General features: G+C 41.3%; 1 protein-coding gene across 5 annotated transcripts in view; it reads right to left on the bottom strand.

Moving 5' to 3' along the window:
* Positions 1-686: 686 nt before the first annotated feature.
* Positions 687-13,573, bottom strand: part of ash1l (ash1 (absent, small, or homeotic)-like (Drosophila)) — a 32,302-nt gene continuing 19,415 nt past the window's right edge. For 3 of the 5 annotated variants that reach the window (XM_034124718.1, XM_034124717.1, XM_034124720.1), the window contains 15 exons: positions 13,136-13,244; positions 12,887-13,036; positions 12,315-12,382; positions 11,783-11,949; positions 11,524-11,676; positions 11,038-11,092; positions 10,455-10,587; positions 8,885-9,139; positions 8,367-8,453; positions 8,169-8,259; positions 7,043-7,181; positions 6,716-6,888; positions 5,437-5,603; positions 3,880-4,384; positions 687-3,119 (listed from right to left, as the gene is read on the bottom strand). In XM_034124718.1, coding sequence (XP_033980609.1) covers positions 3,028-3,119; positions 3,880-4,384; positions 5,437-5,603; positions 6,716-6,888; positions 7,043-7,181; positions 8,169-8,259; positions 8,367-8,453; positions 8,885-9,139; positions 10,455-10,587; positions 11,038-11,092; positions 11,524-11,676; positions 11,783-11,949; positions 12,315-12,382; positions 12,887-13,036; positions 13,136-13,244 — 2,344 coding nt within the window. In that variant the 3' untranslated portion in view covers positions 687-3,027. The remainder of the gene's footprint in view (positions 3,120-3,879; positions 4,385-5,436; positions 5,604-6,715; positions 6,889-7,042; positions 7,182-8,168; positions 8,260-8,366; positions 8,454-8,884; positions 9,140-10,454; positions 10,588-11,037; positions 11,093-11,523; positions 11,677-11,782; positions 11,950-12,314; positions 12,383-12,886; positions 13,037-13,135; positions 13,245-13,573) is intronic. The other 2 variants (XM_034124722.1, XM_034124721.1) reach the window with 2 other exon arrangements.

Genomic DNA, 13,573 nt, shown 5'->3' with positions numbered 1-13,573 from the left:
ACCCTGGGCGTCATTGGCGTTACCACGGTAACCAACTCGACCTGTTGGATATCTCGCGAGATTTAAAGCGAGGTATTAGAGCTTTTTCTAAGCGTTCGTATTTAGAACAAATTCATCATGGATGTCCTCTATTTATCTCTAACGTCGTCTTACTACGGTAATATGAAGAGAGTTTATAATATACATTTAGGTACCATAACAGTGAGAGAGTCAACTGGTCCATCAGCCAAGAGACTAATCTAATCTGTATAAAATACTTTTGACTGCAGTCGAAATAATATATTATGATTAATACTTTTCTATTGTTTGTTTCATTTAGCAGAGCCCAGTCTTTTGGCAAGGCTTATTGTCTTTATCCTTTAAATAAGATACATTGCATGTCATTAATTCTATTAAAACCTAATTTAAGGATACAATTATAGTACATTTCTTCTCAATATCACATCAGTTATAAACAAAACACTGAAGATTATTAAATCTAGTTTTGTATTTCCCGATTAACATTTTTTTTCTCAACATACTACTGTTTTGAATGACTTATTTGATTTATTTTAATATAACATTTGTACTACTTTTAACATCTCAACTTTTGTAAATTACTTGTTTGAACAATGTTGAAAACAATAATTTAGTTTGAGTGATTCCTATAGCCATAATAAATAAGGAATATATGAGCAAAGACAACATAAAGTATGTTCACAATAATGTAGTGCTTTTTATTAAAAAAACAAACAAAAAAACAAAAACAAATATAAAACAAAAGTAAAAACCAACAGCATTTTTCATGACTTAAGAATCATAATTACAAACTTTTAAACGAGTGGAAGAAGTTTTTTGACAAACTGTACACATCACAAAATGTCCGCCAGTCTGCCATTTACAATGCTTGCATCTTATTTTGTGATTGTCTAAAAATAACTAAACAAATCACACAAAACGCACAAATACAAGAACAAGCATCATACATGACCGCTATCACAAAACGGAACCATTTCCTATTTGAAAGTAAAACAAAAAATAATAACATGATATTGGGCTGACAGCTTTACTTTTGTTTCCGTCACCGTTTTAAAAATATCATAACATTTTTATGTTGGTTTGTTTTTTTAGTGTTCAACACTTTGCAGCAAAATACAAGGAGTACGCTCTCCTTAAAAAGTAATATTATTAACAATATTCAGTGACAAAGGTGTCTTTGCTGATTCACTGTCCCGTCCCGATGCCTTCTGTGTCCGATGACATTCTTCCCGCTCATGCAGTACATAGTTGAATTTCATTTATAGGCAACGAAAAGTCAGCTTCCTCTTTTTAGTCGTCAGGACAGTTACTGTGAGGTTTCTGGACATTAAAAAAATCATTTTCCTCCAAGCTTAAGTGTCTTCATTATAGTAATACAAACGGAAGAAAGTACAATATTATCATTAATATAATAATCATAATACATTTAGGGCTGTGTCCTGTACAGTACAATAATAAACAAAATCCATTTTTCAAGATATTGCTTTTGGAGACACTCTTCAATGTAAAGTGTGTATATTTACAGAACTTGGCACTGTACAGCTTCCTGTTCCCCCCCCCCCCCCCCCCCCCCCTCCCCTCTGTGTCTCATGTCCTCTCTTCTGTCAGTTAACCGCACTGGGACATTGCAGGTTGTCCCTTTCTAGCAGAGGCATTAGGGGGGGGAAAAGAAATCTCATCAAATATCACAATTTCTTTTTTTAAACATTCTCCATGGCAACAAGGAACATAGTCTATTAAAGACAAAAAAAGATCTTAAGTCCCTTCCCCTCCCAATATACATTATACACCGCCCCACCCGTCTTACAGAATATAAGAAAATATGACCATCACGATACATTTTATGTTAAGTATTGTTTTCCATAGTTTTCTTAAAACTGTTAATTGCCATCGAGCCCTTATTTTTTTTTCTTTTGTTTTTAAAAAGGTATATCTTCAAGAAATCTGGCAGATTACAGACACACAGTAAGTGTGTACGCACGCACACACTCGCACACAAGGCAGTCGGAGAGCACGGCTGTGTAAGGCGTTACAGTTGAAGCCGGTGTCTCCCCGAAACGCCTGATTTAGTTAAGCTGGTGAATTATGTTACTTCAAAAAGAGTGAAGCTGACTGCCTCGCGAGAAAATTAAAGATTAAAATTAAAAACCTCAACAAGACACTTTGACCGACAAAAGCGCACACTCAATGCTCCCCCCCTCCCTTTGCTCTAAAACACACCTCTCCTCTGTTCCTAAATGAGTTACTACAGTATAACAGGAAAAAGATAATAGACTTTTGAACGCGCTTGTTTTTCAGACTGCATCATCCAATACTGTGATAGTGTTAGTGTGTTTTCATTATAGATACATTACACTGAGCTTTGCAAAATCCATGGTACCAAAAGTGCAGTTCACCACCCTCGTTCTCTTTCTCATGAGCAGCATCTGAGCACACTGCTCAATTTACATTTCTCCTATGCCATTCTCCCCCGCGGTGCTGATCTTCTCTCATCTGTAGAATTTGTCATTGCAGCTAGGTCCCACTAGGGGGAACAATTCTCCAGCATTCACATCCCCACTGACTCAAACCATCCATTCATCCCTATTCAGTACCACTTGTCTCATTTCTGATGCTTGATAGGGGCACTCATCTTCCCAAGTCTGTAATATGCAATGCATTTAAGTGCATGGGTTGTTTCTCCCATGTTTATATTTAAAAAAAACAGGTTTTGCATCATACTACTTAAATAAGCAAGAAGTCTGGGTCAGCTCTCTCTTCGTGCTCCTTGAGAACTCTTGAAAAGCTGAAGTTGCCACGGAGTCAGCAGCGCCTCCAAACCCCCCCCGGCCTCTCGGAGTTGAGAGGACAGTCTTGGAAGAGGTAGACTGGAGGACGCCCACAGGGATGCATTGTGGTCCTTAATGGTCGAACCAACAATGCTGCATTTCCCTTTCTCGCTGTCTCTCCATGTTCTGCCCCTCACTCACAACAGTGAAAGGCAGAGTGCTTGACAGGCACGTAGCAATGTTATTTTCTGCACACGAAATCCCCGAATCCGAGCGTCCGTCGCCGCATCCGCCGCCCCGCGCCCTCCTCCAGGAGATAACTGATATCTATGGCTGTTGGAAGAACAAAAAGAGGGAGGGGATTAAGAGCTTAGACAGAAATAGCTGACATATATGGTTTTATTTAAAACATTTTAAAGCAACGCTAAAAGTAGGCAATTGGTGTCGATTCTATTACTGATGCATTAAGCTTCAAAGTGCAAAAAAAAGTGGAAGACAGAAATGGCATCCAAAAAGGTTTGTTACCCTCTAAATGAAACAACTTAAGTCTTTTGACAGGTGTGTTCAAAGTCATTTAAAGTCTTGGTATGTTCTTTTGTTGTTGTTCTTACTATTAAATCACAAATTAAAAGTGAAACCTGTTATGTCCTTTGTCAAGCTTTATCAGATGCTTTATGTGAGGCTGCTGCAGGATCAGAGTCCGATCAAACAGAGGGCTTTTTGAAATAGTTTTCAATAAATGTGACAGGCTTTTACTCGCTGCTTTTGCGTTGCTAAGTGCCTTGCGTTTTTCCACTCTGTGTGTTGGGTTTTTGCAAGAGCTCCCTGAATGAGTGTTACAAGTTAGCCTTTAATTAAACACTTTCAGCAGATTGAAGCAAAGACACACCAGACTGAAACACTGCATGGGAGTATGGGACTTGGACGAAGCAGCTGATCGGAAAACGGAAGTGGCCATCTGTTAGATGATAACTGAAAAGAGTTTAACAAAAATATGAACAACAGCTAAGTCCGTGCTGCTTCGTCCTCATCCCCCACTCCCGATCATGGACAGTTTATTTGAACATGAACCTTAAATAATCAGTTGACCTACCCCCCTCCTTTGATCCCGCTTCCTCACCATTCTTGCTGGGAGTTTTGTGCAGCAGGTCCAGCAGGATTTTATTGAGCCGATCCCTCTGGGCCTCCCTCCTGCCCAGCACCGGGTGGTGCAGCGGGGAGGAGGCAGAGGACGACGGCATTTCGATCATCTCCCCTATCCTCTCTGCAGAATTGTCCTCCAAATCCTTGCGCTCTTCAGACACCTGCCCTTCCTCTTCTTCCTCGTCATCGTCGTCGTCGTCGTCTTCTTCATCTTCGTCGCCCTCCCCCTGCCGTTCCGCTCCCCTGGGCTTGGCTGAAAGAGCTTCAGGATCTTCTGGATTCAGGTCCATGTCGTCCTCCTCCCCCCCTCTCCCCTCCTCAGCCTCGGGGGGGCAGTCTTCTCCCCGGTCGCAGGAAGACCCGTCGTCCTCGCAGCCTCCGGGTCCTTTGGGTCGTTCGCTCTTCCACGCAGAGCGGCCCCCGGCCCTCTTGTAGTTGTCAGGAACGTAGTGAGGCTGCAAAAATGTCGGAATAAGAATTATTAATCATGGCTTGATTGAGATGACTGGTTTCAGATGGTTAGGTTAAAAACATTGTATTGGCCATTTTTATTTAAAGGGGACCTATCATGCAAAATGCACTTTTGTACGTCTTTTATACATGAATATGTGTCCCCGGTGTTCCAGGGAACTCACCAAGTGTCAGAAAACACAACCCTCTCTATTTTCCTCCATACCCAAATCTCTAAAAAAGGGGCTGCAACAGATCTGATAAAAACTGATCCAGATTTGAACACTGTCCTGACGTCAGGACAGTGGCGCTACGGCTATTGGGCCAACTCCACCAATCAGGAGGAGACAGCCACGGCCATTGCCGTTCGAAAGCGCTGGAGACGCTGTAGTACATATGCCAGGCCTGTAGATGGTGCTGTTCTCACAGAATCAGCCCTTGCAAAAACAGAGCTAAAAAATGTCAAATTAAGCAAAATGAGGCATGGCTAAAATGCATGATCTGTTTGGTATTTTGAAAAGAAAAAGTATAAATATGCCTTATATAGGTATGGTCCTACACTATATTATTCAAATATAGCATGATAGGTCCACTTTAAGTCTCTGTTACAATTACCTGAGAAACCTGAACTAATCGAGAGCATGTTGTCTATGAAGGAAAAACTAACAAAACTAAACAGAACTTAGGAAATCCCCTGAAAAGCTTTACAGTGTAAATGAACTGCTGTTAGTATTGAAAGTTGCATGTAATGCTATAACCTCTTCTCAAGTCTGTTATTATTACAATTCAGAATTGGAATAATTAGCCACAAAAATATACATTCCTACACTCAACAGTCCCCATATATTTTGATGTGATTATATGAAAACCTCTAGTCTCTCCAATTTGTTTCTGGTTGGCTCCACCTCTGCCTGCCCTAAACACTGAGCAAGAGGAGGTGAGGAGGAAACTGTGCCTCGGGCTGTAATGTTATCTCCACTCTTAAAATATCTTTCAGTGTTTATAAATCAGTAACAGATCCCAGCAGCCCACCCTGCCCAGACCCCGCCACTCTCACCGAGAAGTCCCTCTTGGGCGCCAGCCGCTTGGGGAAGTGGTTGAAGGCATATGGCTTGGTGCAAACTGGGTAGCGGTTGCGATGGATTTTGTAGAACAGGTGAGCCGACTTGTCCAAGCGGTAATCACAGATGTACACGTCCTGCTCTTTCACGTTCTTCGGCCGTCCTGTAGGAAGGAACACACTTTGGATTAGCCAGGAACCGTTGTAGTTTACGTCAAACCACCATACTCAGGGACAGTTTCATTCCACAGGCAATAAGACTGCTAAACGCCTGAGCTCTTTTAAGTGCCTCCATAACCCACATTTATTTAAAATACATTTTCATTGTATTTCACTGTACAATATTTAACCTTACATTCTGTTTCTTTCAACTGCACAGTTTTATTCAAATGTATCGTACGCCGTTTCATTTGCACAATTTTTATCTTCATATTTGTATTATTATTATTATGGTTATTTTGTTGTCTTATGTCCTTTATATAATACGTTGCATTGTTGGAGGAGCTCGGGACCTACGATTTTCATTGCTATAACTACACTGTAGCTACTGTGCACATGATTATAAAGCCCTTGAAACTTGAATCTTGAATCGAGTTTGTCATTAGAAAATATTTGTACATTTGTCAGGGTTAAGCCTCAAGTCGCTCTGCAGCTGGACTCCTTCCTGTCCCACAGATTTGAAACAAAAAGGCATGGGGATTCAGCATTAAGCCACTGTGGTCTCTGGAACAGTCCCCGCCTGAGGATCTGAGGGACCCCCCCTTTTCCTTTTTCTGAAGAAAACCTTTCAGCGGAGGGCAAAAGAAACTTTATTTTGTAATGCCTCTTCAAATGAAATTGAAGACCAGCTTTAAAATAACCAAAATTGAAGAAGAAAAAACACACAGTAAAACTTTAAAGACTATAAAGAATCTTTATAGCCTAACTTTTAACTAAGGTGCATTGTTGATTTAATTTGTGTCCGTTTTTAAACCCTAATCAATGTTTTTTATACCATTTCTATGTTTGCTCTGTGAAGCACTTTTGACCGCATGATTGTATGAAAGGTGCTATATAAATAAAGTTAAGCTGAGCTGAGTGAGCCATAATGGGATTGTTAACCTCCAGCACTGTCATGCTTCATATCCATACTCACACACTTTGCACCCGAGCACAGATAAGCGCAGCTGCATTTTTTACAGTTCACAGAGCTTTACTGGAGCAATAAGGAAACCTAAGCGGTAGTTGTTGAAAGAACTCCATTCATGCGTGAGTTTACACACGTGTTTCCCCTCACCTTTGCAGTAAGTGTAGAGATCGAGGACACAGCAGGTCGCCACCACTGACTCCAGGGGGACGATCTCGTAGAGCGGCATGCGGAATAACTCGTTCTGGTAGAAGCGGCGTGATGGAGAATGATGCGTCTCATGAGGTCGGAAGTAGTGGTGGCCAAAGGCAAACCTCTCACCCCTTAAGAGTGTGTGTAGAAACAGAAAATACAAATGAAATGAGGTAGTACAACTTGATAAGCACAATAATAATCCACCAGTATCTGACTGTTCTCACTGGAAGGTAACTACAATATATCACGATAGTCGTTGAATACTACATCTGATTTACTTACTTTTCGTTCTTCCAGAGTTTCTCGATTCGGAATATGTCGAGTTTGTCTCGGTTGACGTGAGACAACAGATGGTAGGACTGTCTGACCGGCTGTCCCTCAGGTGTGCGTCTGCTGTCTCTCATCAGATACGCACAGTCACCTGCACACAAGACACTGACAGGTTACTTGTCTGCAAAAGTAAAATTGACTCCTTGGTACAAAGGTCAGCTGATAGGCTGAGTATAACATCTCAGTGCAATAACACTATTACCAAATGTGAGGGTTTGAACGGCAAAGAAATGACCTAGAAAACATCAGATTTACTTCAAACCTGTGAAGCAATTCATGGCCACTTTAAACAAAAACCTTTGAAATAATAAAATGATTTAGAATTGCCTTGACTAAATTACTTGACTGCCATTGGTTTCAAACTATTCAAATGATCTACAGGTTTCTTAAATGGGCCAAGAAATGCATCAGTGTGCGAGAAAAGGAAGAAAACCCTGCGGGCTAGAAAACATTTACATTAACATCGCAGGATTTAAAATATGAAATGCATTAGACACGTTTGTCAGACCTGAAGTATACACACAAGGCATTTGGGTGAGTAACACTCAATGTAAACATCACGTAGGTTGTTTACAAGAAAACTTCACAGGGCACCTGAAACAGGATGAATTTCAGACATTTGTGGAGCGGCTGCTGCAACACTACACTACAACTATAAACAATTAAAAGGCCTGACAAGTGGTGCATGTGCGCCACAGAGATCAGCCATAACAAGAGGCCGATGTTTCCTTCCATTCATATTCTTCATGGGAGTAGTGTGTACACTAAAATGGGTCATTAAGCACTTTTCTTTTTAAACTAGCAATACAGAGAAAATGACCTAATGCCTGCCAAAGAGCAAATTTGCTGTTTTAGCCAAACTGGACATTATGACCATGGAAGGAAATGTGTCGGACTTTACCAGATCCTTGTGGTAAGCATTATTTAATCGGCCACATAAACACTCATGTCAGGCGGTCCTGAAGTATACTTGCACATAAACGACTGGAGGTCAGCAGAAACCTTTAATGGGACTCTAAAAGTACAGAGAATGGACCTTTCCAGGCATTTGTTAGCTCAAGACTTCTGGTTTCTCTACCTTGATGTAGCAGCAGTTCATCTCGAAGGAGGCAGATGTAGTAGACAGAGCCGGCCTGGGCGTAGCTGGGCTGGGGTATCATGGGAACTTCCTGTGACAACAATAACGCATATGGGTGAGGACAGATGAAAGAGGTTCTATAATTTAGGCCCAGATAGGGACAGCAATCATGGCTGTTTGGAGGGGGGAGAGACGTACCGTGTCTACAGGTCGAGGTTCACACTGCTCACACAGGTAGTGCTCCACCTCAGTCTCCAGCCTCATGCAGTCAAAGTGTTGCCACACCTGGAGTGAGAGAAACAACGGTTGGATCACAGGAAAGCACAAGATAGATAGTTGAATTAATAACTCCCCAGCTGGTGTTAAAAGTGCCTCACTCAAGAATAACAGTGGTGTTCTGATTCTGTATTACTAACACAGATAAAAACATTTGTAAGTCCACACAGATCTGAAACTGTGGTAGTTTCAATCAATATGTGCAACCCTCCATGTTTTCTAGAAATAGCAGAGAAGACACACAGGAGGACTGAGTGCACACTCTGCTTTGGAAAATCCATTTGACAAAGCACTCCTTAGTTAGGTGAAGTCTCAAGAGAAAGCCCTCACTGAAAACAGGTGTAACCTATCAGCCGGTGACACAAAAAGATATGATATGGGAATCCATCTTCCTGTCAGCTAGTGTAAATAACGATTTCCCACCCACTTGCGCTTCTTACCATGCACTTTTCACACTGGATCATGAGGCCCTCGTCCTTGTACATTCCACAGATGCAGCGGATGATGTCGTCGTCCTTGTCGTGGGACCCCGACCCTCCGTGGTCACGCTCCAGCGAGTCCGAGCTGTCGGCCTCGCTGGCGGTCTCGCCCACGATCTCATCGATCTGCACGGCGGCTTCATGGCGAGCGCTGAAGTAGGCTTTCCGCAGCCGACACACATCCCGGCCCACAGAGGACTTCTTCCCGTAATATTTCTGATGGGGGGAAAAAGAGACAAGTGATAAATGCAGCTGCTTTCTTTTATTTTTGTGGCAAAACAATACATTTGCAGGAAATAATGATTACATCTGTTTATTTTGACACAAAGCATTCACTACCAGCTTAAAGATATGACATAAATCATATGTAAAAGGCAGAAGAATCCACATTTTACCCTAAAAATCAAACCCTTATTTTTCAGTCACTCATACAAGACTTTCAGCTGATCCGCCTGCAGGCCTACAGCAATTTCCCGCAGAACAAAGGTCATTGACACAGACTGATGCATTCAAAACTGTCTTTGCAGCTGCCAACATTTCAAAGACAATGCTTCCCGCCACAGCTTTCAATTCAACAATAAACCACATTCCCCTCACGCTTTTCTCAATCTGGCAAACAGGGTCTTGGGACCAAAGGGGAATCTAATTTAGACAACCACTTCAGATTTCTCCGACTGCAAGAGTAAGCTCCTCTGAGAGGTTTCAAGTGGCACTTGTTTAAACTGCTCAGCTATACAGATGTAAATCAAACAGGCCTGCAGCGTGTGCGCAGAGCATCAGCAGTCATGAAGCTATATCCCACTCGGGAGGTGTTCGTGTGTGAGACAGGAAGAAAGAAATGAACTGAGTGAGTGGGAGGAATAATGTGTTACAGCTGCACACTAACAGACTGAACGATCATTTTGATGAGGCTTTTGAAAATCGGTTGTACTCAGAAATCTGGTATCAACTCGAGAGTCTCAAATGGTTTTGTGATAAGAGTTATTGAGAGATGAATTGACTGATACGGCAGCAGCCTTCATGCAATCATAATACCGATCCTTTTCATGATTGTTGACATCAATCTGACAGATTGAAGACAGAGAAGATCCACAACATGGATTAAGCGTTTAGTTTGATAGATCCTTTTCAAATGGCAGTGGGTTTATCCCTCAGCATCAGGGTGTTTTTACTGTACATTTCTCATGGGAATTTAAACCTGAGCTTTGAAGTGAGAAACCAGGGACTGAATGTAGTTCCTGAAAGACAGTTGGAAGTGTAAAATAATTCCTGCTTTGAGGTAACAGTTTTTGAAGGTTCAGAAACTATTGAGTTGATGCTTTAATGGCTCAAAGTCACTGATTGGGAAAGCAAAGGCACTGTGGACGCCAGATACCATGAAGCACTTGGTGTTCAGTTTTATTGATCAAATGTATCTTTAAATACTCAGTACTTCTCCCATGTACTGCTCAACTGACGAAACTATGCACATACTGTATGAATGTAACCGAAAAACATTGAAGGGGATCATAATGTCGGTACACCCGCCTACCTCAGCATTGCGGAACACTTTGAGCATGTCTGTGTCGAACGCTTCAACCGTCTTGTAATGGCCGGTGAGGATTTGCTTCTCGATGGTGCTCAGGTCCAGAGGGTCGGACACCTTCTCATAGTACTGGCTGTTCCTGATGGCACAACAAAAAGAGGGATAAGTCTGTATTCATTTACAAAAAAACATTTAAAACTGGATTGGTCTGAGAGAGATAGGCAGCCGGCTGTGCCATCATATCAGTGTCATGTTTTTATATTTATACTATTTATAGACATCATAACAAGCCTGCTAAATTATCACACATGGTTTAATGTTGTGCACACAGTGGCTTAAACAGTAACGACACAGGCCGCTAACAGTATTAGTACCATGTAGCCGAAGAGACATAATGAGCTGTTATTGTTTTGATACAGATACTATCAGTAGCGGACAAGAATCAAAGCACAGGCTGTCACGGCTGAAATGGGAGGCAAAAGATTAAAACTGTTACTCTATGTGGGTGCTACAAACTGACAGAGCGGATAACAGAGTAACACTAATGTCTGGAAGACAGTTATGAAGGAAAAAGTCCACACACACTTACCTCTTCCTAGATGGGAGGTTCACCAGCGGAGCAGCAAGTGTCTGACCGGCTGAATCTGAGGGAGAAAGAAGGATAACATTCCTCAACTATGTTTTATATTATTTGTTTTCCACTAGTAAAGTCCTTTTGAAATTAAGAGTCTCTTTTTAAGGAAGACCTGGCCAAGACAAGCAGCAGCATGAATGAAAGACATATAATTGCAAACAGAAAACACAAAGAAAATCTGTTTTCTTCAGTGTCAAGTCTTTCTGAAACAAATAAACAATACACAGAAGCACTTTTTACAATTTCAACATTGGCATTTAGGAGATCATATCTTTATTTATATATTAGAACCGCTGAAAGGGGTGGTTTAGAGGCCTCAGATTCGTCTAGAGGTCAGACTAATAAGAATAGTTTATAGGAAAGGACAAAGATGTTGTTCAGCAAATGCTTACACAAGCACCAATGTGGTCACATGCTCTATATTTCTCCTTAATCACTTACCCTTGTAGCTGGTGATCATGTCACAAATCTCCTTGAAGATGTGTGCGAGGCGAGCCGTGCGTGTGACCTCTGTGTTCTCCTCAGCGGCGGCCAGTCTCCGCGTTCGTACCGAGCGAGACGTCTGAAGGGCTGAGAACTGCGTCAGGAACACGTCTAGAAACAGGGCACAAACGTTATTAATTTATTCGTTATTACATTTGATATGGCTTAAGGTTCAGTTCCATGAAAGGATGCAACTGCAACCCTAAACTTAACTCACCTGACTTAATATTACCGTCGTCCCGGATGACGCCTCCCCAGCGCGTATACAAAGACAAGCTGCCGGAGTCTCTATCTCTCTCGCCCTCTTTCTTCAGCAGCTCCTGTTTCTCCCTCATCTTCTCCCAGTTCCTCAGGAGAAACACTCGGTGCTTCAGCACAAAGTTCCTGATGAGTGAGGGGGAGAGAGGACAGAAGTGTGAGAACACTGTCTGTGAGTGCAAGCATCAACTCACACCTCACACTTTAGAGCTTTAATACCAATACACCGTTAACCATTCTGTTAAGGAACTAATGAGACTAGAAGTATAAACAGCAGTCATTTTGGTTATTGAAGTTGCAATCTAACTACAATAAATGAAATGTAACCAAATGGTTGTTTTATTCTCATAGATTGCATTACATTTCTGATTAAGAATGCAAATATCTGTTAGCATATTGTCTACTTTCAGTGAAATTCATAACTCTGAATATATACCAAATATAACCAAAATAATAAAGTTACATTCAGAAAGTGTTGTTTATGTGCTTACCGCTCCCTGTTGGACATGGGCTTCATGAGATGAGGGTAAAACTTGCTGCTGTCACTCGACTCTTCCTCCTGAGGATAAAAAAAAGTTTTATGAAGACCAATCTTAGCTCATGAGGCTGTGTGTAATTCCGGTTTTATTTCAAATTCAATACAATTTGAGAACTTCCTTGAATGATTCATCCTCATAACCATGATACTGTACATTTTTGTTCATAACTTTCAACCTTAATACAAAAGTTTCTTTACTGAGTTTCTTTTTTTAGACACCTGGCTCCCCAAGAGCACCTCTGAGACCCACACACACATCCATGCCCTACATCGACACTGCACCTGATTTTTTTTTTTTTTTTAAACACTGCAACACTTTTATCAAGCTTCAGCTTCAGCACCATAACAAAAGGATATAGTTTCAATTAAAGACAAGTCTAAGCACAGCATTATAGCATTTTATCATGTAGGTAAAAAGAAAAAAACATGTTTTCTCTAGAAATACAAATGAAGTTGTCTTTGCTAATCTCTATTAGAAGTAATTAACACACATTCTCAGTATTTTTATTGACATTGATCACTCACTCGTTTTTTGAGCTGGTGTTTGGACTTCCTCTTCTCCTTGAGTCGGCCCAGCCGCCGCGTCCCTCCCGCCTTCGGGGGCAGGCCGTTGATTCGCTGGCTCTTCCCTCCGATGATGCCCCGACAGCTCTCTGAGCCACACTCACACACTTGCTGTAGAATGCCCAAAAAAAAGAGTTGTAATGAGTACTGCAATGAAATATGAAAAGTGTTGTTCTATTAGCTGCTCAAAGATGGTCGCTGGTGTTTTACCTGCTCTTCTGTATTGAAGGAATGGAAGTTGTAATCATAGGTGAGCTCAGTGCCGTCAGGGATCTCCTTCAGAGCAAAGAGACCGATTCTGTAAACGCCATTCACCGACCTGACAGAGAGAAGAAGAAGCAATGAGTTGGTGCTGCGTGGATACACATGATGAATTTTATCGGTAACTATAAAGCATGAGGGGATTTGTTAAATTAAGACATAAAATGTCTGAGTGGTTTAAAACTTCACTGGATCTATCTAAAACACCTGCAAATGGCTGCATGTTAAAATTGTACGAGCTGCTCAATAGATTACCATGTTATTTTGGCTGGTTAGAGAAGCAAATCTAGCAGGCACATGCATATTTTACTATGTTTAGAAAAGTAATTTATTGATGACATTATATAGAAGTAAATATATTGATAGGTAATAAAAAATGAAATGACT

Source organism: Trematomus bernacchii, unplaced genomic scaffold, assembly GCF_902827165.1.
Source record: "Trematomus bernacchii unplaced genomic scaffold, fTreBer1.1, whole genome shotgun sequence".
NCBI classification, from domain to species: Eukaryota; Metazoa; Chordata; class Actinopteri; order Perciformes; family Nototheniidae; genus Trematomus; species Trematomus bernacchii.
The sequence above is the reverse complement of the archived record's forward strand: the minus strand, read 5'-3'. Positions and strand labels throughout refer to the sequence as shown.